The following is a 24,877-nucleotide window of genomic DNA, read 5'->3' as shown; positions in this document are numbered from 1 at the left end:
TTGTGGGCAGCAATCTGTGTGCTATGACCTCAAATCAAAGCAGTTGAGGGGCTGGCTTTTTTTTTTTTTAAGTATGAGGCCTATCCAAGAAAATCAGTGCCTTCCTTGGGTAGGAAAATTCATTCTTTACTTAAAAAAAGCTTCACATTTATTTTGCCCTAAATCAGGAGAAAAGTAATTGATTATCTGGCTGTAAATGGACGAGTTCAGCATTAAAATCTGCTAACAATTTTGTCATATCATAAGAAATGAAATTTTAAGGAAAAATAGGCCTAAAATTAAAAGAAAAAAAATATTTAATTTCATCTCACAGGAGTTCTGTAAGTCCACTCAGGGAAAAATGAATAATGACGTTAAATAGGAATAACAACCAAAATGACAAGAGAAATAATTTATCACTATCCACATATTGATTGGCTGAATATAAAATATTTGAAAAGCTAACTAAGTATAATAGCCTAGGGCAATTCATCATTATTTTTTCTCATACTGTTTTCTCTTCCATTTGCTTTGTCTGGGAAAGGAATGCCGAAATAGGCAGGAGGGTCACTCTTTTAACCGTCTAATGCATTTGAGGTAAACCTGGGATTTTCTCAGGGCTCAAAAGCTGTTGAGAAATGTCACCTTTAGAATGACCAGGATCATCTCATCAACAGGTTGTTAAGGTTTACCAGGTTCTTTGGGTCTAAATATTTATGGGCAAGTATTCCTGTGACATTTCTCCTTGGGATATTCATATAAATAATGAAGCCTGGGAGAAGAGCATTGTTTGTAGCAGACATCTCTGTCCACTCTTTCACCTGGAAATTGCCAAAGAAGATCCAATTTAGAAACTCTTTGATAAAACTACCAACCAGGTGACAGAGTTGATTCCAACACATGACAACCCTGTGTGTGTCAGAGCAGAACTGCGCTCCATAGCTTTTGTATTTTTTTTTATTGTACTTTAGATAGTTTACAGAACAAACGAGTTTCTCATCAGTTAGTACACACACTGTTCCATGACACTGATTAACAACCCCATGACATGTCAACGCTCTCCCTTCTCAACCCTTGGTTCCCCATTACCAGCTTTCCTGTTCCCTCCTGGCTTCCAGTCCCTTTCCCAGGGCTGGTGCGCCCCTTTAGTCCTGTTTTGTTCCATGGGTCTGTTAAATCTTTGGCTGGAGGGTGAACCTCAGGAGTAACCTCATTACGGAGCTGAAAGGGTGTCTGGGGGCCATACTCTCAGGGTTTCTCCAGTCTCTGTCACGCTAGCAAGTCTGGTCTTTTTTTCTGAGTTAGAATTTTGTTCTACATTTTTCTCCAGCTCTGTCCGGGACCCTCTATTATGATCCCTGTCAGAGCAGTCAGTGGTGGTAGCCAGGCACCACCTAGTTGCACTGGACTCAGTCTGGTGGAGCCCGTGGTAGATGTGGTCCATTAGTCCCAACCCATAGGATTTTGATAAAACTAGCTCCAAAAAAAAAAGTATTTTGTTTCATCTAGACAAGGAAAAAAAAAAAAAAAAGGTCATCTAGAACATCTATTTAAGCATCTTGCTTTTTAATTTGGTGTAATGTGATTTCCCCCTCTAGGGCAAGATTTTCCATGTCTAGAAACTATTTCAGTCTTTTCCTTTTAAGCTGAGAGCTGTTTGAAATTTTGGAGTAATCCTCAGACTTCCTAATGTTTGTACAGCATGTTGTGATTGGCCTGCAGCCATGCACTCACCATACTGATAAGGAATCTGACTTAAATGTTTGGTTTTAAGTATTGATGCCTAACACTTTGAGAAACATAGTTTTTTACCCCCAGGGCCATAATGCGATTTTTTAAATAATATGAATGCTGGTGATAAGTTAGGGTTGAAAAAATTATGGATTGTGAGTACCTTCTATTTCAAAGATTTTAGTTCCCAAATTAATGATTTTCTTTCTTTCTCATCTAGATGTATTTTAAAAAAAAACAAAATGTTGAGATCATAGTCTACATGAAATTTCATGTTTTTCTTCAATTTTTTTTTCTTTAAACTATCAAAAGTGTATTTTCTTCTCTTGACCATAAATTGCTTGGCCTTAAGCACCTTTTTAATGTCCATGTAACAGTCCATTGAGGGGGATGCGTTGTGACTTAATCATTCCCCAAGTTTTGAACATTCAAATACAGAAATCAATCTAGTTTGACTTAATTGAAAATAAAAATAGGTGATATTTTAAATATGCAAAACTTATTTGGAATTGGCTGGAAAGACTAAATTCTTCATCTCCAAATATTTAATATGTATGCAAAAAGACTTTAGCTTGGGACTATGGCTGCACCTGGACAAATTCCAAAGCAATTCCTCCCTGAGGACACATTAAAATCCTGAATTGTGATTTATGTATGTGCAGTAGCTACAAATGAAAGACATCTTGGATGTTTTTTATTTAGAACAGGTAGATATTCATTTTCAGATGATGGATGTCACATTCCAAACTTCGGTCCAAAAAAAAAAAAAAAAACTAAACTCGTTGCCACTGAATTCAAACTTATGGCAACCCTATGTGTTACAGAGCAAAACTCTCCTTTACAGAAGAAGCCCTTTCTTCCGGGGTGCTACAGAGTGGGTTTGAAGTTTAACCTTTACATTAGCAGTCAAGTGCAAAGCGTTTGCCTCACACAGGGACCTAACTTCAGTCCAAGCTGCTGAAAAAAGCTCTTCTCCACTGACACTGTCAACCCAGATTGAACACTGGATGCTGGGGGAGGGGAGGGAAGGGAAGCTGCCCCCCTGCATGGACTCTGCCAGCAGAATTATCACAGTGGGTGCGTTTTGGCACTTTTTTATGTACCATATAAGGCTCAATCTGGTCTAAGTCTGGTTAAGTGTAAAATAGATTCCCTGTATCAGTGGGTTGTAACACTAGTAATGGTGCCTTCATTACTACTATACTTCGTGCACCTCTGAGAATTTCACCAATGTATGAGGACAGGTTCTCTTTGACCATGTCACACGTTGCTAAAAGCAGTTTTAAGATGTACTAACGTCCATTATAAAACCCTCGTGGCGTAGCAGTTAAGAACTACAGCTGCTAACCTAAAGGACAGCAGTTCGAATCCACCAGGCGTTCCCTGGAAACCATATGGGACAGTTTTACTCTGTCCTATAGGGTCATTATGAGTCGGAATCGACTCGAGGGCAACGGGTTTGGTTTTTAACCACCATTAATCTCTCTTTGGTATCCAGGGGTCTGCTCACTGTTTTTCAACATAAAAATGGTACACTAATCATTAAGGGTGATGGAAAAATTCCGGATAAATGGTGATGGTTGATCAGCATGATGAACGTAAGTCACTTAACTGTACATGGGAAGTGTTGAAATGGCAACTATTTTGCTACCTATATATTTGCCACAATTAAAACAGATATACTATTCAGGCCCTGGCAACAGGTTAAACATTGCTCATTGAAACATGTGACTTAGTACATGCCATCAGATCTAGGTGAGGTAGAGAGTAAATTTTGTTTCTATTTGGGCACTATAGTGATGCAGGGCAGCTGTAAACATCTGGACAGGTTGTACACTGCGCAAGGGCTCCACATTTTTTTTTCTCCCATTTTAACCATTTTTATTTAAGGGCTCCACATTTAAAGGGCTCCATTCACACTGCAAACTTTATAGGCTTGTGTACTTATTATTATATAATTATAATCTTCTGGCTAACAGTGTCTTATTCTAACAAAACATATTTAAACAACCTTCTAACAGATGGAAGTCAAATGTGTAAAGTGCATCTTTCTCTGACTTGTGCAAAGGCGCTGCATGGAAACGCCACCCAGCAACTGGGATAAGGAGTGAAGCCTGCCTTTTAGGCACTGCCCTTTAAAATTCACACACACAGGCCCTGAGGTGCCACTGCTGATACTAAAACCTAGCCCTTGAGACTTGACTGTATCCCTGCCTGTGGTTCTTTTAAGCACTGAACGGGTATAAACTGGCCTGTGCTTTGTCCATCTGCCTTTGGGAGTCTGGCTGATGGAAATCTCCTACAAAGATGGATTCAATTTGGGGTTCTGAGAAGTTGGGTTTCTGAGGACAAGACCCTGGCCCAGTGTGACTTCATCAAAGCCCCCTCTTAGGGCAACACCTGGGGTTGACAAATGCTGGAGTCCATGGGTGGTACAAATAGTTCATGTGCTCAGCTGCTAACTGAAAGGTTGGAGGTTGGAGTCTACTCGGAGGTGCCTTGGAAGAAAAACCTACCATTGAAAACCCTATGGAGCACGGTTCTACTCTGACATACATGGTGTCACCATGAGTCAAAACCAACTTGTCAGCAACAGGTTACACTGCCAAATGTTGCCTGAAGTGGGTCCCAGCTGGCTATGTCAGAACCATCAGAGATGCCTGTTAAGCATGCAGTCTCCAACACAGCAGGACTGAGGTGGGTCCAGAGGTCTGTATGTTTAACAGGTGACTCTCATGTCCAGGCAAGTTTAGGAAACTGTTTTAGTAGGGGGACTGAGATCAGATTAACTCAGGCTCAGGCAGTACCCTCACCTTATGGAAGGGAAGAAATGTGGGAAAATGGACTTACTAGCCAAGTTCAAAAAAGACTTGTATGTATGGTGGGAATAGGAAAAGAAAACCCTGGGAAGTCAGATCCTGCCTCTGCCTCTGCTGGGGTGGGCTGGGTGCAGAGCTAGTGAGTGTACAACACACCTGGCCCTCAGGAGGGGGAGGGGGCTTGTCATCCCGCAGCCACAGGTCAAAGAGCAAAGCAAGACAGCGCTGCCTGTCCTGAGGATTGGCCCATGCGGCCAACACCCTGGTAAAGGGGATAGGCCTTTGCCCCATTCTACCTTACATTCAGAATCAATGAAACTCCAGGGACAGAGGCAAACCAGGCACTGAAATGCTGTGGGTTAGTGACAGAATGGCGGGTAGCAGGGACAGGCCACCGAATCCTAGACAGTCCAAGGGGCTGCAAATGATTGCCCACCCTGGGTTCCAGCCCCCACCCCACCCCAGCCATCTCCTATGCTCAGAGCAAAGTCCAGGGGCGGGGGGGGGGGTGGGACCTGGCTCTAGATTGGATCTCACTGCCCACCAGCATCTTTAACAGTGGACAGTATCGGTCCGGAGATGAGGCGGCGGGGGTCTAGATGAAAAAAGTATCTTCCTCCAAGGACCTAGTTTTAAGCCTCCACAGCCAGTTTGCTCCAATCTCCATGGTCAAGACTGCCTTAACTTGGAGGAAGGGGAAGCGGGGCTAAGCAGGCCCCCTCACCCACAGTAACTGAGACCTGAAAGCCTCTTTACTAAACCCCTGAGAGTCTTCAGCAGGACTCCTTCCTGCTGGGCCCAGACAGGGAAAGTGGGAGGTGGAGTCTCAGTCTTGGCCTCTGTCTGTGATGGCACAGCTCCACGGGGCCTTTGCCATTGATTCTTTCCAAGAAGCAACAGTTGCTTCCTACTTTCCTTTTAAAAGAGCCTTGTTGGTAGGTGGTGAGTTAGGCCCAAGAAACCAAACCAGTTCAAAATGAATTACAGTTTCAGTGCTAGCTGTTAGGAAGAGACCCTGGTAGCTGTGAAGTAGTGGGAAATACAATAGATCTTTCTAAGGTGAGAACCTATGTCTGCTTGTACCACTGTCCCCAAGTAGTAGGACTTTGGGCACTTTACTTGACTTCAGCCTTAATTTCTACAAAATGGCTTAAGACCACAAGTACATTGAAGCACTGGGAAGACATACAACTGTCATCGCTACTGCTCACAACTGTCCTGATCCCTGACCTCAGGACTGACAGGGGAGGGACCTGAGCCTCCCACCCCTTCTCCCCACAGGCCAGCCTTTTGTTCCTCCCCTGGCCCCAGGGAACATAGTGTAACCAAGAGGTGTTGCTGAGGGACTGGGGTGTCCTCCCCTCAGACTCCAGCTGGGAAGAGCAGAGTGCTCAAGTGTGGTCATCAAGGAACAAGGTCCAAGACCAATAGGCAGGGCCACGTGGAGGTGGGAGGGAGAGGCAGGAGCTAGTGGGATAAACACTAAACACTTTACACAACAAATGGGAAGGCCCTGGGGAAGGACAGGCAGGAGAGGAGGGAGCAAAGAGAAAGAGGGCAAGCAAGTGCCCAGGGCATGAGGTTCAGCTGAGGGACAGGGTCAGGCCCCAAAATAACCCTGGGCCCTCCCTGTGTTTGCTGTTCCCAACAGCTGGTAGGTTCTGCCTCCAGTGGGAGGATGGGGGCGGCTGAGAGAAGGTGAGGGCCAGGAAGGAGCAACAAGGGGCTCCAGGGCACTCCTGAGGGGTTGAAGAGGACTCAGAAATCGGGACAAAAAAGGCCAAGAGGTTTTTACTCTGCACATTGTACTGTGAGCCCCAGGGAAGAGGGCCAGAAGAGCGTAAGGTGTCCCCAGGGCAGGGTTAGCAGGGAAGGGGAGCTATGGGTGCTGCAGTCTTGCTCCCCTGTGGCGTAAGGCATGGGGACTGAAGGCTGGGCATGCCTCCTGTGGGCTCCAGTCCTGGTGCCCAGCTCAGACCCCCACCCCTCCTGAGTTTACATCAGAGTCCTTGGCAGTCCTGAAACCACATGGCCTGGTCAAGCCCATGTCAGGAGAGATGCTTGGCTGAGGGATAAGACCGGCTCAGGCTAACCGCTACTGTTCTGAGTTCTTCCTGGGGCTGTGCTTTCCTTGGCGGGAAGAGGGCACAGCTGAGGCAGGAAGGACCCTGGGGCTGCAGAAGCCGCCTTTGCTTGCCGGAGCCTGCCCCAGCTTCTTTAGCTTCCAGGTCAGGGGTCTCTTGCTACACCCTTGGTACAGGGGATGCTGGGTTAGGCTCAAAGCTCATCGGCGGGGCTATGTGTGAGTGGGGATGCCTTCTGGATGCCCTCCTCCTCCTCAGGGCTGGAGTCTCCCTCGAGGTCACCCAGCTCTTTCCTCTGTTTGCTGCTGCTGCTCCTGCCACCTGAGGCCTTGGCCTTGCTGCCCTTCTTCTTGGACTTCTTCCCTCCCAGGGCAGCCGTGTCCCCCTTCTTGCCAGACCACTGCTCTGCCAGGCAACCTGGAGTGAGGAGGGAAGATTCCTCAACAGAGGCACCTCAGGAGTGGCTTCCTGGGTGAGAAGCACTGACTGGGGAGCAACTGGAGTTGGCACCCACCTCCTCCCTCACTGTGTCCACCAGGCCCCCTGGGGGCATCTGCGTGATTCACTGTTCTGCACCTGGTGCCTCTTATCTCACCGTGCCCTGTGACATCCGCAATTCCCTTTCCATCCTCTCCCTACCCACCTTCCCTGAGAGGGGGGAGCAAACCAGAAAATCCTTTGGGACCATCCGCCTGCCCTCTCCCTCCCCTCAGACTCACTGGTGTCCTTTCCCTTGAGCACGTGGTTGGCACAGAGGAACTCTGTCAGGTCCTCCTCCTGGTGGTTCCTGTACCAGTCCTCGATCACCTCCTCAAACTCCTCCACCATCACGTCGCACTGTTAATCACAATGCCTCACGCTGGCAAAGCCCAAGCACCGGGCTGCCTCACAGATGAGCTCACTGAGCCTCACAACCCACTGCAAGATGGCAGGTGGCTGCAGTTCTCCTAAGGACTCTGAAGCCTGGGAGGTGAAATGGCCTGACCAGTCACCCAGCTCTTGGTGGCCTTCCTCAGGCACAGACCCAATCCCACCCAGCCCCGAGAGCTGAAGGGCCTGTACCTGCTTCTTGAGGTCCGCCACCTCTGCTGAGGTCTCGTTCCACAGCTCGTAGGGGATGTCCATCACCACCTTGACTCCTTTGTGCACCAGGTTGTGTAGCGTCTCAAAGGTCTCTGACATGCCCTGGAAGGGGTGGCCAGACATGGGAGGCAGGGCCACCTTCTCTACATCCCTCCCTCCTCTCCTGGTGGGGATGGAAGCCCGAAGAGAGACAGACACACATACACACACACACACACATCCTGCCTCCCCACATCGTCTCCTTTTAAAGAGATCTACTGTTGCCCTCAGGCTCCACCTTTAGCCTTTTCCAGGAAATAAACTTAGTCTTGGCCCTTTCCCCTCTGTATGGCTGGGCATACTCACTTCCCTATGTCTAAGCCACTCTGGCTTCTTCCTAGAGCTTGTGACTTTCCTTGGTGAGAAGAGGGCACAGCAGGGGCAGGGAAGACCCTTTATTCTGTTAAAAATCTCTCCTAGCTATCTAGGTCTCCTCAGAGACAACATGTTATGTCTCCTTTACCTTTTCAGAGTTAATTCATACAATAAAAGGGAACACATACATACAAATATATCCTTCCTTTTTACACTTTTTATACAATCACTAGCGTATCATGTACAAGATTCTGCACCTTGATTTTTTTACATGACAATATATTTGGGGGATAGTTTTGGTTCAGTTCATAAAGAGCTCCTTCATTCTTTTTTTTATAACTGCATAATATTTCATCAAATGGTTATATCCATTAATTCAACTACTCCACTACTACTGGAGAAAACCTAGGTTGTTTCTAATCTTTTGCTGTGGAAAGTAATTTTAAACACTTTTATATGTTTCAAACCTGGGTTTAGTACCAACTACAGCACAAAATTCACACACATTTTAAAGATAAAACCTAAGACTTCTACCATTTTAGATTACACCCTGAGATCCCCTAGAGGTTTATGACCAATATCCTTTGCAGGGGGTGGGGGAGGATACTTGGTGGAAAAATGTGAAGGCAACTCTCCTACCATGTGCTAGGCACAGAACTGGACAGCTCACTCACCAAGGAGAGAAGCCTCTGTGCAGAACTAACGCACTACACAGGACACAGGCACCCTGTGGAGTCCAGGTGCCGGGCATGTGGGCCCAGAGGGGGGAATGGGCAATGAGCTCCCACCAAGTGTCTTCTGACATTCCCTAAGCCCCCATGCTTCTTCACATCCTGGGCCTTGGTCAGTTCTCCCTGCTCATGTGCTTTAAGCCCCTAGGGGGCTGCCACCCTGGGGTTATTTCTGCCTATGTCTGAGACTGAAGCAGGACCCCGAGGGGCAGGCCCAAGCCATGACGGACATTACTACTGCCAATGAAAACTCAGGCCACCTAAGATGGAAGGTTGAGCAGTGTGCAAAGAGCCACTATCATGGACTGAATTATGCGTGTATCAACTTGGTTAGGCCATGATTCCCAGTATTGTGTGGCTGTCCTCCATTTTGTGACTGTAATTTTATGCTAAGAGGATTAGGTTGGGATTGTGACACCATGCTTACTGAGGTCACCTCCCTGATCCAATGTAAAGGGAGTTTCCCTGGGGTGTGGCCTGCACCACCTTTTATCTCTCAAGAGACAAAAAGGAAAGAGAAGCAAGCAAAGCACTGGGGACCTCGTACCAACGACCAAGAAAGCACCAAGATTAGAGCGTGTCCTTTGGACCTGGGGTCCTTGTGCCTGAGAAGCTCCTCGACCAGGGGGTGATGACAGGGAAACTTCCTCCAGAGCCGACAGAGAAAGAAAGCCATCCCTTGGAGGTGACACCCTGAATTTGGACTTTTAGCCTACTTGACTGTGGGGAAATAAATTTCTCTTTGTTAAAGCCATCCACTTGTGGTGTTTCTGTCATAGCAGTACTAGATGACTAAGACAGGCATCGATAAGGAATGGGAAGAGGCCAAGGAGACACACTTGGATACATGAAGGCTGGACCCCAGAGGGGATGAAGGACAAGCACAAACCCAACCTTGGCGAACCGGTTGCTGCCGGTCCTCTCCTTGTGCAGGCTATAGTCCAGGAGCCTCTTGCAGATGGTTTCTGTGACTTCAATTAACCGTAAGTCCCTGCCAAGACAGCAGCACAAGAGGAACTGAGTTCCTCCCCTCCTAGCCCCAGTGGCTTAGTGGTCCATCCCTCCAGCCCTGCTGCCCCAACACTGCGCATCTCACCAACGGGAAGTCAGAGCTGGAAGGAAGATAGGTCATCTGGTCTGGGGGCTCTGAAATGCTGGAACACAGACCAGAGAGACAAAATTTTAACGGGTCTAAGGCAAAATAATGAAAATAGGGGAATTTTTTATAAAGCTAAATGAGCCTGTATTTAGATTTTCTAATAAAGGAAAATGTATTCAATTTTAATGTTAAAATATTATTTCATTATAGCTGATGGAAGTTTTGTTGTTTTTCGGATTTTAAAAAATATTTATACTGGGCAAAATAAAAAGTTGGCAATCCTATGCCACCAACATCGAAAAAAAAAACACATTGGTCCATGAAGTCCAAGAGTCTGGGAATCACAGATGAGGAACGTGAGGCCCAGAAAAATTAAGGGATTTAAGAAGGTCGCACAATAGGTGGGGGCAGAACCAGTAGGCAAAATCATGTCTCTGTTAGCGCTGCCTCCCCTGTGGTGGAGGGCTTGTCCAGCTGGAAGAGAGAAGGGAATGCCAAGCCCCCGAGGGTTCCAGGAACAAAGCAGGCCAAGCCAGCCAGTGGCCATCACTTACGATTTGGTGTATTTGACTCCAGAGGCCTTCCGGTCCAGGATGCCATAGCCCGTGTCAATCACCTCCTTAGTCTTGCCGGTTTCCTCAAAGGCGGACTTCAGCTCCACAGCAACATATTTACACACTGGGGGAGAGAGGCCCAGCACAGCCCATGAGCGCTCCTGGGCCTCTGATAGGGACCCAATCCTGCTGCCGATGAGTCCATTCCAATTCAGCGACCCTACAGGACAGAGCAGAACTGTCCCATAGGGTTTCCGAGGCTGTAATATTTTTTAATTTTTTATTGTGCTTTAAGTGAAAGTTTACAATTCCAGTCAGCTTCTCATACAAAAACTTATACACACATTGTTATGTGACCCTAGTTGCTCTCCCTACAATGTGACAGCATACTCCTTCTCTCCACCCTGTATTCCCCACGTCCATTCAGCCAGCTCCAGTCCCCCTCTGCCTTCTCATCTCACCTCTAGACAGGAGCTGCCCACATAATCTCATGTGTCTACTTGAGCTCAGAACCAAGGCTGTAATATTTATGGAAGCAGGCTGCCAAATCTTTCCCCCACAGAGCAGCTGGTGGGTTTGAACCATTGACGTTTTGGTTTGCAGCTGAGTGCTTAACCACTGCGCCACCAGGGTTTCTTGAGAGGGACCAGCTCCCAGCAAACAAAGCTAGGCAAGCGTCCTCTCCTAAATAGGGTAAACACCCAGGGCAGAGAAGGAGTTAGTTCACTTTGTGAAACTGTGGCTCCCAGGTCCACCGTCCCATTGCTACTCTTGGTCCTTACCCTATTTCTTTTCCTCCATCATTTTACTTTGAAAATTTTCAAACATACAGAAAAGCTAACAGTGAATAACTATGTCTTTGATTTGCATTCAACAATTGTTATTGATGTCCTACAACCTCTTTCCAACAAACAATATATACGTTGTTTTTGTTAAACCATTTTGAAAGTAAGTTGTAGACACCATGACCTTTCATCCCTCAAATAAGTCATCATCCATCTCCTGAGAACTTCCTATACAACCATAATACAGTATGATACTCAAAGAATAAACAGTAATTCCAATATCATCGAGTACTCAGTCTATATTCAAATTTCCCCAATTGTCCCCAAAACGTCTTATATAGCTGTTCTATTATCTGGCTTCACATTATTGTTCCAACACCAGCTCTCTATTCCTACAAAGTTAATTTGCTCCATATCCCCTCCAGAGGCTCGTTCTCACCACTTCTGCATATTTATTTTCTCATTTCCTCTTACCCTTCCTCAAACGGTTATTATGCAACTCCAATGGGTCGGGCTGAGAAAACTGAAGAAAAAATTCAAGCCTCAAGTTGCCATATTGAAGGATTCTATGGGGAAAATATTAAATGACTCAGGAAGCGTCAAAAGAAGATGGAAGGAATACAAAGAGTCACTACACTAAAATGAACTGGTCAATGTTCAACCATGTCAGGAGGTACCATACGAGCAGGAACCAATGGTACTGAAGGAAGAAGTCCAAGCTGCACTGAAGGCACTGGTGAAAAACAAGGCTCCAGGGACTGACAGAATACCAATTAGATGTTTCTACAGACGGATACAGCACTGGAAGGACTCACTTGACTACGCCAAGAAATTTGGAAGATAGCTACCCAGCCAACTGACCGGAAGAGATTATTTATGCCTATTCCCAAGAAAGGTCATCCCATCAAATGTGGACATTATTGAACAGTATCATTAATATCACACACAAGTAAAATTTTGCTAAGATCATTCAAAAGCAGCTGCACCAGTATATTGACAGAGAACTGCCAGAAACTCAGGCCAGATTCAGAAGAGGACGTGGAACCAGGGATATCATTGCTGATGTCAAATGGACCCTGGCTGAAAGCAGAGAATACCAGAGAGACGTTTACCTGTGTTTTATTGACTATGCGAAGGCATTCGATTGTGTGGATCATAACAAATTATGGATAACATTGTGAAGAACGGGAGTTCCAGAACACTTGTGCTTATGAGGAACCTGTACATAGATCAAGAGGCAGTCGTTCAGACAAAACAAGGAGATCCGGCGTGGTTTAAAGTCAGGAAAGGTGTGCATCAGGGTTGTATCCTTTCACCATACTTATTCAATCTGTATGCTGAGCAAATATTCCGAGAAACTGGACTATGTGAAGAAGAACAAGGCATCAGGATTGGAGGAAGACTCATTAACAACCTGCGTTATGCAGGTGACACAACCTTGCTTGCTGGAAGTGAAGAGGGCTTGAAGCACTTACTGAGGACAATCAAAGACCACAACCTTCAGTACAGATTACACCTCAAGGTAAAGAAAACAAAAATCCTCACAACTGGACCAATAAGCAACATCACCATAAATGGAGAAAGGACTGAAGTTGTCAAGGATTTCATTTTACTTGGATCCACAACTGACACCCATGGAAGCAGCAGTCAAGAAATCGAAAGACACACTGCACTGGGCAAATCTGCTGCAAAAGACCTCTTTAAAGTGTTGAAAAGCAAAGATGTCACCCTGAAGACTAAGGTGCGCCTGATCTAAGCCATGGTGTTTTCAATCACCTATGCATGTGAAAGCTGAACAATGAATAAGGAAGACCAAAGAAGAACTGATGCCTTTGAATTATGGTGTTGGCGAAGAAAGAATATTGCTAAAAGAACCAACAATTCTGTCTTGGAAAAAGTACAACCAGAATGTTCCTTAGAAGCAACGACTGCAAGACTATGTCTCACATACTTTGTACATGTTACCAAGAGGGATCAGTCCCTGGGGGACGTCATGCTTGGTAAAGCGGAGGGTCAGCAATAAAGAGAAGACCCTCAATGAGATGGACTGACACTGTGGCTGCAACAATGGGCTTAAGTATAACAATGATTGTGAGGATGGCACAGGACCGGGCAAGGTTTCATTCTGTTGCACATAGGGTTGCTATGAGTTGGGACTGAGTCGATGGCACCTAACAAGAACAACATGTGTCAGGTGCTGCCTGGGGATACAGAGATAGAAACAAGGTCCCTCCCTTTCAGACACTCACTCTGAAGGAGTCGAAACAGGGACAGACTACCCAGTAAGCACGTGCTTATCAGGGCATCAACAAAACAGACACCAGTTGTCCAAAGCAAAGACCCATAGATGCCAAGCAGACAGGACACAAGGAAAAGCAACTGCCACAGTGGAAGGGAACTGGAAAGGCACTAATGGAACTGATACCAACTCCAGTGCGTGAGAACATACCTGCCAGAAATAAAGTTCACACTGGGTCACATGGGCATCCGTGTGCAAGGTTAAGCTATAAGGCCCCTACCACTTCAACGCCTTCGTTGACAATGTCTCCTACAGTCCCCTCCCATAGAACTGAAACTTCTTATCTCGTCCAGTCTCTTGTGAGTATACTATTTCTTTCCAATAAAAAAGAGGTGGGGGTGGGCCATCATGTCTAACTCTTGCTCCATTCGCCCAATATGCAACTGGATCCAACGTGAGCAGTTACTGAGTAAGGATGGATTAAGCATGGGTTGTATTCATTGACAGCAGGTCTCTAGTCCATTCTGAGAGAACTGTCTTGTACATCCACATCTGCAATCCAGCTGCTCCAGCCAGGAGGGCCAGCAATGTTCTTTGCCATGATACAAACTCAAGGGTATGCTCTTGCACACATTCTGTAAATAACCAATGGGAACTGCAATCCCAGATAACGCGAAAAAGCAAGGGACCGCGGTAAGTCGACCATCGCAATGAATTCAATCAAGTTACTTTTGAACTGTATAGCATTTATGTGGTGTTACGTCCTAAGTTTTGTGAACAATATTTATAGCTTTAAAATATGTTTGGGATACATGTGGATGCAACCTAGCATACATGATAATACTAACATGGGAAATAATATAATGCTAACATAGCATTCAAAAAATACTGGAAATATTAATATTTATCTAACATGAAAAGTTATGTACCAAACGAGTTGTTTTTTTTATTGTCTGTTGTGTGGGACACACTGCTTGATATTACTCTAGATATGCTAACAAACGAGGTATTAGGCACATGAAGAGAATGCTGAATTCAATATTTATTTATTGTGCAAAATATGTTTCTATTTTGCAACAAGTGTGTTTCTAAATTTGTCTACCAATTTAAACACCAAAGGGTGTTTATCAGAACATTACATTTATATTTTATCAGAATATTTACATACCTCCGTGTAAGGAAACTGAACAATTCCTCGAGGAAATTAAATGAATATTTAGATAATATAAATGTACTTTATTTTCCATTTCCCTTCAGACTGACTTTCTTTTAAGAAATTGATATTTTTACGACTCACAAAACAAACTTGCTTGTTGAGAAATGGTGCTATTGTTACATCAATTACGTACATACCTCTGAATATGGGAGTTGAACAATTCCACAAAGAAAATGTACACTTTACAAATTTTGTGTACGATAACATATTTTCCTTTTCATTTTGGACCAATTGGGTATAACCTAATATTCAGTTCTCTCTCACTGACCACATAAGAACATGCCAGCGGCACTATAATCACGTGATTCATGACATATCTGGTCCTGTCCTGCACAGAGCGAACCAAAACACATCCTCAGATTGCATATACCCTTGTGTATCTGTATCAAGCTCTCCATGATTGTACTGCTCCCGACGGTGTCAGCAGTAGTCCAATGAACTGTAAAGACACAGCATCAAAGGACAGAAAGTGAATGTACAAGTTTTAAGGTATTATTTCAAGACTAAAAATACTCATGGAGATCTACGAAGGGCCCGCCAGCAAACATCGTAGGGCAAGCTAATGAAATTATTTCCGACTACTTTGTAAGTACTATTTTTTCTATCTTAGACCTGAATAACAAAATTATATGTTCCAAATCAATTTTTTTATTACTAATTTTCAAATATAAACCCTTATGTTAATGTCCAAATTCAAATGTAAATTTTGTTTTTTAAATTTTACTTGTTTTATTGATTTTCAATTATTCAAATTTGCTATAGTAGAACCAACTTTAAAAAATGACATAGTTTTATATTCTGGTACAATGAAATGGAAACAACTAAGTGGAGGGCGAAAACAAAAACTAGCAGAAGACAAAAAGAGAAGAATTTGTGAATCCCTAAAGACAATTCCAAAATTAACTTTCTAAAACATAATGAATCAGAAGAGATGTCCTCCGTTGAACACTCGAGTTTAATGGTGCAAACTGTACTGGTATCACTAGCACTGAAATTGCTAATAGCAATATGAATATAACAGAATTTTATTCCAAATTCTGCATCCATTCCTTGTTGTCATAAAAAAAATTACTAGTGGTGTAGAAAGAGAAACTATTTTAGAATCTTAAATTGTCGCATCTGCAGACCCCATAAATAACACAAATACAGACTCTGCTCTGTGGAATAGTTTTCTTCTAATGATGTTAATTATTGCATCGAAAGAGGGCCAAGCGGTTGTCAACATTACAGTGGACCATTTGAAAATTTGTGTCAAAAATTTCTGGATAGTAAACAAACAAGGTTCTGCAGCCAAAATATATTTCTAGGGTGCAAAGCTAATAGTGAACATTGTAAGAGGGAGTAGCTACTGTATTCTCCATCAGTCGGCTCTCTCTACTGTTTTGTCTGGAAACCATTCATTCCTCATTTAATTTTTGATTTGCTACAGATGGATTTAGTTATTGGCGCAACTCAAATATGATTGATAAACACGGTAACAGTTCAATTCACAGAGATTGAATGTTATCATATTTAAACTGGAGACATGGTTTTCCTTAACTCATGAACTGGAAACACAAATTAATGAAGAACATTAGTATTGGAAAGCCATTCTACGATGTATTGTTGCCGTCATCTTAACAATCACTGAATGTGGACCATCTTTTCAAGGAAAAAATTAAGTGTTTGGGTCCTCAAAAAATGGAAGTTTTTTGTGTTTACTTGAACTTGTTGCTCAATTCAATCTATTTTTTGCAGACCGCATGTCAAAATATGGTTAACACAGGAAAGGGCAACCCATTGTATATATATCTAAAACAATGTGTGAAGAATAAACTTAGTAAGTGATAAAGTTCATTCAACTATTTTCAGTAAAATAAGTACAGCTCGATATTTCAGTTTGTCTATAGCTTATAGCTTCCACTCCTGATGCTTCTCATATAGATCGGCTAAGTATTGCTTTAAGATACTTATCTCCTCAGCAGATGGAAAACATGTCAAGTGATTTACCACATTTACTAGCTTTAAAAGTCATACTGGTCAAGAAATTGCAAATCAAGTACTTCACTATTTATGTGAAACCTGCAAAATTGATTTTTCTAAGTGCGGAGGCCAGTTCTAAGACAACGCTGCCAATATGTCAGGGCGTTATAAAGGCCTAAAACAGAAAATCTTAGAGTGTAATGGATATGCCATTTTGCAGGACATACGCAGCACAGTAGATTCTGTCCAAAAGCAGCTGGTATTTTTTCTACCGTTCAGTTACGCTACACATTTTTTGCCACCTCTACTCACTGACGAACAGTTATTAAAACATATTTAGGCAATGATCTAGTACTAAATGTCCTCCTAGTACATGTCGGATAGCACACACTGTAGCAATGAGTGCAATCCTGGAATTGTACACTCGGATTCTAGAAGCCTTGGAAAATATCGCTGAAAACCAGACACGAAAAGGAGATACCAAAAGAGAAGCTGAAAACATTGCCAACAAAATACAAACACCAGAGTATGTACGCATATATTTACACGGAAGCATTTTCATCGGATGAGTCGAGCTCTCCAAGATTCACTAGTAAATTTAAAGACATGCACAGATCTCTACCAGTTATTGACAGGGTATTTACATAATTTAAGAGATAACTTTGAAAACATAACAAATACTGCCAAGTTCTAAACGCCAAGCAGTTCACCGTCACAGAAGCATCAGAAAGAAAAAAGTAAATGACGGAAGTGCTCCAGAAGTACTGTCAGGGATCAAGTTTGAGTAACCATTTACTACACCAACATTGACACACTTAAATCTTGCCTGAAAACGAGGACAAAAGCGTATGAAGCTCTTTCAAACAGATTTTCCTTCTTAAACAATGTGGATATACCTGATGAAGAATGCATGAAGGCAACCAAGAAAGAGGTGTAGGCTTATCCTCATGATTTAAATACGAACTTTTATGGTGAAGCGTGACAATTTCATTCTCGCATGAGAACTAAGTTTACAGATTCAGGAAAGACAAATTTTACTCACGTAGGCATGTATGATTCCATAATAGAAGATAAAATACATGCATATTTTTCAATGTGGAAATCGCTTTAAACATATTCCTAACTTTAATGATCACAAACCACACAACAAAACGCTCATTTTCATCCCTAAAGAGACTTAAAAACCCTTAGCGTATAATGATTCAGGAAAGACTCAATTTATTATCTTTATTATTATGGAAGTAGATACTGTTAGGTAGCTTAACTGTGACGAAATCATTGAGGAATTTGTACAAAGAGTAGAAATATTTTTAATTATAACATGTTAGAGATGAAAAATCTATCTAGAAAGTATAAAACACAGTAATTTGTTGTAATATTTGTTTTCTGATTACTAAATTTTCCTTATGACTTCTTTTCATTTGTTCATTCATAATTATAGCATTTATTATGAGACAAGCAACAAAACTGAAGTACGAGCCATTTAAAACAAAATTGTTGAAAGTCAATTTTTCTTGTGGGAAATGAACACAATTTTACACTGATGGTTGAAACAACTAAGTTCACTAACTCATATTCTTTGTTGTATAATACATAGAATATGCTTTTTGTAAAAAATACGGCATATAGTAAAAATCTTAGTACTCTGTGTACACTCAAAATTTTATAACCCAGTTCATCTCATTCCACTCAATGGCACACACCACTTTTGCATTCAATCACTAACAGCACAGTCACATTAAAAAAAAAAAGTTACATCATGGATAGCTAAGACACACACATACATACACATGTATATATATAACTCACATATCCCCTTCGAATGCGTGAGTAAGCAGAGGAGGGGGCACCACAGATTACCAGTGCTCGGCGCCCTCACATGCCCTGAGTAGAAAACCAAAAACCAAACCAGATGCTGTTGAGTTAATTCCGAAAGGAGTAGAAAGAAGTGACAAAAGATAATTACCACCATGTGAGGTGCTTGAGGCCCTACTGTTGTTGCTGTTAGGTGCCATCCAGTCAGTCCTGACTTACAGCAACCCCATGTACAATAGAACAAAACACTGCCTGGTCCACGCCATCCTCAGAATTATTGCTGTTCGTTGAGCCCATTGTTGCAGCTGCTGTGTCAATCCATCTCAACCGTCTATTTTACCAAGCATGATGTCTTTCCCCTCCTGATAACATGCCCAAAGTATGTGAAACGAAGTCTTGCCATCCTTTCTTCTAAGGAGCATTCTGACTGTACATCTTCCAAGACAGATTTGTTTGTTCTTCTGGCAGTCCGTGGTATATTCAGTATTCTTCACTAACACCATAATTCAAAGGCATCAATTCTTCTTCGGTCTTCCTTATTCACTGTCCAGCTTTTGCATGCATATGAGGTGGCTTGAGTGAGGCACACCTAAATGCTTAAAGTGACATCTTCCCTTTTTAACACCTTAAAGAGGTCTTTTGCAGCAGATTTGCAATCCATCCTTTGATTTCTTGACTGCTGCTTCCATGGGGATGGATTGTGGATCCAAGTAAAATTAAATCCTTGGTAATTTCAATATTTTTTCTGTTTATCATGATGTTGCTTATTGGTCCAGCTGTGGGGATTTTGTTTTCTTTATGTTAAAGTGTAATTCCTACTGAAGGCTGTCGTCTTTGATCTTCATGAGTAAGTGCTTCAATTCCTCTTCACTTTCTGCAGGCAAGGTTGTGCCATCTGCATGTTGCAGGTTGTTAATGAGTCTTCCTCCAACTCTTGTGCCACTGCCTTCTTCATATAGTTCACGTTCTCAGGTTATCTACTCAGCATACAGACTGAATAAATATGGTGAAATGATACAACTCTGACACACACCCTTTCTCACTTTAAACCACTCACTATCCCCTTGTTCTGTCTGAATGACTGCCTCTTGGTCTATGTACAGGTTCTGCATAAGCACAATTCTTCCCAATGTTAGTATAATTTGTTACAATCCGCACACCTGAATGCCTCTGCATAGTCAATAAAACACAGTATTCTCTGCTTTCAGCCAAGATCCATCTGACATCAACAATATCTCTTGTTCCACGTCCTCTTCTGAATCTGGCTTGAATTTCGGGCAGTTCCCAGAATTGTGTGTGATATTAATGATATTGTTCACTAATTTCCACATTCTTCTGGGCCATCTTTCTTAAGAACAGGAACAAATATGGATCTCTGCCAGTCAGCTGGCTAGGTAGCTGTCTTCCAAATTTCTTGGCATAGACAAGTAAGCACTTCCTGTGTTTCATCCATTTGTTGAAACATTTCAACTCGTATTCAGTTAATTCCTGGAGCCTTGTTTTTTGCAAATGCCCTCAGTGCAGCTTAGACTTCTTCTTTCAGTACCATTGGTTCTTGATCATATGCTACCTCCTGAAATGGCTGAACATCAACCACTTCTTTTTGGTACGGTGACTCTGTGTATTCCTTCCATCTTCTTTCGATGCTTCCTGCATCGTTCAATATCTTGCCCATAGAATCCTTCAATATTGCAACTTGAGGCTTGAATTCTTTCTCCGGTTCTTTCAGCTTGAGAAATGCTGCATGTGTTCTTCCATTTAGGTTTTCTAACTCCAGGTCTCTGCACATTTCACTGTAATACTTCATTTTGTCTTCTTGAGCTGCCCTTTGAAATCTTCTGTTCAATTCTTTTATGTGTTCATTTCTGCCATTCGCTTTAGCTACTCTACATTCAAGAGCAAGTTTCAGAGTCTCTTTTGACATCCATTTTGGTCTTTTCTTTCTTTCCTGTCTTTTTAATGACCTTTTGTTTTCTTCATGGCAACCCCGGTGGCATAGTGGTTAAGAGCTATTGCTGCTAACCACAAGGGCAGCAGTTCGAGTCCACCAGGCGCTCCTTGGAAATTCTATGGGGCAGTTCTATTCTGTCCTATAGGGTCACTAAGAGTTGGAACTGACTCAACGGCAACAGGTTTGGTTGTTTTGGGTTTTATTTTCTTCGTGTATGATGTCTTTAACGTCATCCCACAACTCATCTGGTCTTTGGTCATTAGTGTTCAATGTGTCAAGTCTATTCTTGAGATAGTCTCTAAATTCAGGTGGGATATACTCAAGGTTGTACTTTGGCTCCCGTGGACTTGTTCTAATTTTCTTCAGCTTCAATTTGAACTTGCCTATGAGCAACTGATGGTATTGTCCATTGTCAGCCCCTGGTCTTGTTCTGACTGATGATATTGAGCTTTTCCGTCATCTCTTTCCACACATGTAGTTGATTTGATTCCTGTGTATTCCATCCGGTGAGGTCCACATATACAGTAGTCACTTACGTTGCTGAAAAAAGGTATTTGCAATGAAGAAGTCATTGGCCTTGTGACATTCTATCACATGATCTCCAGCGTCATTTCTATCACCAAGGCTGTATTTTCCAACTACTGATCCTTCTTCGTTTCCACCTTTTGTATTCCAATCAGCAATAATTATCAATGCATCTTGATTGCTTGTTTGATCAATTTCAGACCGCAGAAGGTGGTAATAATCTTCAGTTTCTTCATCTTTGGCATTAGTAGTAAGTATGTAAATTTGAATAGTAGTCTTATTAACTGGTCTTCCTATACCCACACCCACCAGTGCCATCGAGCTGATTCCGACTCATAGCGACCCTATAGGACAGAGTAGAACTGCCCCATAGAGTTTCCAAGGAGTGCCTGGTGGATTCCTATAGGCATATGGATATTATCCTATCACTGACAATGTTGTTCTTCAGGATAGGGTTTGAAATGTTCTTACTGACAATGAATGCAACGCCATTCCTCTTGGATTTGTCATTCCTGGCATAGTAGACCGTACGACTGGCTGATTCGATGTGGCCAAAACCAGTCCATTTCAGCTCACTAATGCCCAGGATATCAATGTTTACGTGCTCTATTTCATTTGTGACAACTTCCAATTTTCCTTGATTCTTCCTTCGTACATTCCATGTTCTGATTATTAATGGATGCTTGCAGTTGTTTCTTCTCCGTTTGAATAGTGCCACATTAGCAAATTAAGGTTCTAAAAGCTTGACTTCACCGTCATCATTAAAGTCAACTCTATTTTAAGGGGGCAGTTCTTCCCCAGTTGTATCTTGAGTGTCTTCCAACTTGATGGAAACCCTGGTGACACAGTGATTAAGAGCTTGGCTGCTAACCAAACGGTCGGCGGTTCAAATCCACCAGGCACTCCCTGGAAACCCTATGGGGCAGCTCTGCTCTGTAGTATAGGGTCGCTATGAGTCAGAATCACCTCAACAGCAATTGGTTTGGGTTTTTTTTTTTTTTGTCCAACCTGAGGGGCTCATCTTCCGGCACTATATTAGACTACGTTCTGCTGCTATTCATAAGGTTTTCACTGGCCAATTTTTTTAGATGTAGACTGCCAGGTTATTCTCCTAGTCTTAGTCTGGAAGCTCCACTGAAACATGTCCAATCGGTGACCCTGCTGGTATTTAAAATACCAGCAGCATAGCTTCCAGCATCACAGCAACATGCAAGCTACCACAGTAGGACAACTGAGAGATGAGTGGTGGCTTGAGGCCCTAGTAAGTGCTTAATGCACTCTAGGCATTCTCTGCCCATTCTCCCAACCTCACTTTAAAAGCCTCCTCCCCCAGGAAGCCCTTCTGGACTAATCCCAGGTGCCCTTGATTCAGCTGGGGCTTCTGAAGGATCCATGCTCTCACTGAGGGCCTTTGGTCACCTCATGTGTTTCTCCAACTAGACTACAAGGGTCCCCAAAGTGAGCATCATGTATTGGATGCCTTCTGTACTCCCCTAGTCTGAGACTCTGTATGTGGTGGGCACTTAATATTGCTGATAGAGACAGTGTTTGTGGTTGAAGTTTCTGGTGTCTCTGAATGGAACGTAGTCTGTGGGCTAAATGCCATTAGTGTCGTTATAACGCTAACAGCAGGGTTTGGCAGAAAACCAATTTACCACCAAAATAAAAAAATCCCCTGGAGGCTTCTATGGTGAAATTTTATAACGTATATATTACCCGTTGACTTTGAGAACTTGGAACATACGAAAATTCCAAAAGATAAGCTGATTATCTCAGAATCTGAAACGAACTGAAGGTGTCTCGCTTCCCTAGCTTCCCATCCGGGACCATGTGGCTCCCTCCCCTCTACCATCCTGTACTCTGTACAAGCACATCATTTTCCATGGCTCTCTTGCCCCCCTTCTCCCATGCCCTCAATGTGCAGTATTCCAGGCCTGGGGGACTGGAACATCCTTTCTTTCTTATATCCATTAACCACAACCTTGCTTCTCAACTCTTCCAAACCTCAACCCCTCAAGACCTCCTCTAGGGTTTCCACCCAGAACCAGACACAAAGGAGACTCATGGCACAGACCCCAGACCCTCAAAGACATCCACCCACTCTTTTTCTGGGCAGGTTCTCCTTCCTCTGTGCCAAGGCTTGTTCCACACAGGTTACTGAGCCAGGAAGCAGGCTTTGTGGGCCAGGCACAGCATTTAATACCAAAAGTATAATTATAAATAAAAACAATAATTATGAGAAGCCTAAGGATGGAGTTTGCCAAGCCATCCTATAACTGAAAATCCTTTTAATCTTCATCAATTATCTATAAAATGAGGTTGGTCTAGAATCATCTGGAAGATATGTGCCAGCTCTATGCATCTATGAATCTGTGATTGCCTCCTATGGGAAAAGAAATTTGAGCTCCTTAAACTGTGAGAACAGTAAGAGAAACGGTTGGGACTTTTTGAAAACAAAATTAGAAAACAAAGAGGAAGTGAAACCTCCAAAGGTTATCAGTAAGGACTAGAGGAAGAGTGAGAGGAAGCATGATAACCTTTTCACTGTTTTAATTCAAGAGCATTTTAATTCAACCCAGGCTAGAATCCACACTGGGAGCCCAAACAGTGAAGTCAGCTCATCTAGGAGCATCTGGCCTTTAATCTTTCAAATGGAAGGATTATGGGCCCAAACCACTCTTACTTCTAGTGCTTAGGGAACATCTGGCTGTAAGCTTTGAATTACAATAAGATGGATGAATAGTTAACTTTCTGGGGGGCCTGGGGTTAAGGTGGTGGAAAGGAGTTACTGTGAAGGTCAGAGTATAAAACTGAGAAAGAAATGAAGGGGAAGAAGAGATAGGTCCTTCATTGTCCTGGCTCTCTTGGAAGTTCCATTGCTCCACCCCTACTACTTTGGAATTCACTCCTTTTCTCCATATTACTAAAATCTTCCTCCCGCGCCAAGTTCCCCCAGGCTCTATTATTCCCCTAAAGTGACCCCTTAGGTCTCAGACCCTCCTGTCTCCTCCACACACACTTACAGGCCCTCTTCAACTTTCACTCTCAACAATCTGGTACCTCCAGTTACTAGCCCTTTTCACAGCCCCCATTTATTCATATTTATTCCAGAAACATTTACTGAGTGCCTACCAGGCACTCTGTGAACTGATATCTAAGAATCTTACCCCGCAAGTCTCTGTCCTCAAGGAGCTGTTTAGTGGGGTAGCCAATTATACAGACTAGGCCGGGTTGAGGGAATGAAGAGAACAGTCTCAGGTCCTTCTTCCCCCAAGACAAGTCATACAGAACTTTTCAGTTCCTCAAACCCGTTCTTTGCGTTTCTAGTCTGTAGCTCCGTTCTCTTCGCTTGGCTTACTGCTAATTACTCTTGAGGCTTCTCGTATGAAGCCCTTCCTGACCCCATCTACACACAGCCTCCCCCGCTCCAGGCTAGATGAGACGCTCCTCACCTGGCCCCCAAAGCCCTCTACTTCCCCTATCACATCATCTACTACACTGGATTAGAAATGCTTGTTTTTGTTTTTGCTTTTTAATCAATTTATGAGCTCCAGGAGGTCCGAGACCGATCTCTCAACCACCTCTGCGTCCTCAGAGCCTACAGGGCCAGGCGCACAGTAGGTTCTATGAATGACGAGCCCGTCCCGGAAGAGCCCAGGACGTTCCATTCCCCAGACCCTCCCGCACGCCCCGCCCCCTGGCAGATACGCCCCCTCACCTTCGCATTTGCTGGGCAGTCGAACCCAGTCGGTCTCTTCGGCTCCGGCCTGGCTCGGGCCCAGTTCCGGGGTGGACAGCAGCAGCAGCAGCAGCAGGGGAAGGAGTACAACGCAGCGGGGTCCGGGCTGGGACGCGCGCTCAGGCGACGACTCCATGGCCCACCCGGACCCGACCCAAGAGGACCCAGCAGTGCTTCCTCCCGCGGCGCGCGCTGGGCCGCTTTCCCGAGC

General features: G+C 43.6%; 1 protein-coding gene across 4 annotated transcripts; it reads right to left on the bottom strand.

Annotated features, from left to right (window-relative positions):
- Positions 1 to 47: 47 nt before the first annotated feature.
- On the bottom strand, positions 48 to 24,877 carry CNPY3 (canopy FGF signaling regulator 3). 4 transcript variants are annotated; one of them, XM_023545603.2, is made up of 7 exons: positions 24,646 to 24,874; positions 10,435 to 10,558; positions 9,882 to 9,935; positions 9,676 to 9,814; positions 7,676 to 7,798; positions 7,333 to 7,450; positions 48 to 7,030 (listed from the first exon to the last, which is right to left on the bottom strand). In XM_023545603.2, the coding sequence occupies exons 1-7, from the start codon at positions 24,800 to 24,802 to the stop codon at positions 6,807 to 6,809; spliced, it is 939 nt and encodes a 312-aa protein (XP_023401371.1). In that variant the 5' UTR covers positions 24,803 to 24,874; the 3' UTR covers positions 48 to 6,806. The 4 variants fall into 4 exon arrangements, 3 of the variants coding, with proteins under 3 accessions (XP_023401371.1, XP_023401358.1, XP_003403956.3); XM_023545590.2 differs by lacking the exon at positions 9,882 to 9,935 and having other exon boundaries at positions 9,676 to 9,772; positions 10,435 to 10,654; XM_003403908.4 differs by lacking the exon at positions 9,882 to 9,935 and having other exon boundaries at positions 9,676 to 9,772; positions 24,646 to 24,871.

This window comes from Loxodonta africana, chromosome 1 (genome assembly GCF_030014295.1).
Source record: "Loxodonta africana isolate mLoxAfr1 chromosome 1, mLoxAfr1.hap2, whole genome shotgun sequence".
Lineage (NCBI taxonomy): Eukaryota > Metazoa > Chordata > Mammalia > Proboscidea > Elephantidae > Loxodonta > Loxodonta africana.
Note: the sequence above shows the minus strand (reverse complement) of the source record. Positions and strands in the feature narration are given on the sequence as shown.

What these genes read in the sequence shown, in the direction of transcription:
- CNPY3 (XM_023545590.2), bottom strand. Translation starts at nt 24,802, where the DNA reads ATGGAGTCGTCGCCTGAGCGCGCGTCCCAGCCCGGACCCCGCTGCGTT. An exon ending in ACTGCCCAGCAAATGCGAAG is followed by an intron (nt 10,655 to 24,645) that starts GTGAGGGGGCGT and finishes TCTGTCCTGTAG; the next exon opens with GGTCGCTGAATTGGAATGGA. An exon ending in GGAGTCAAATACACCAAATC is followed by an intron (nt 9,773 to 10,434) that starts GTAAGTGATGGC and finishes CTGTCTTGGCAG; the next exon opens with GGACTTACGGTTAATTGAAG.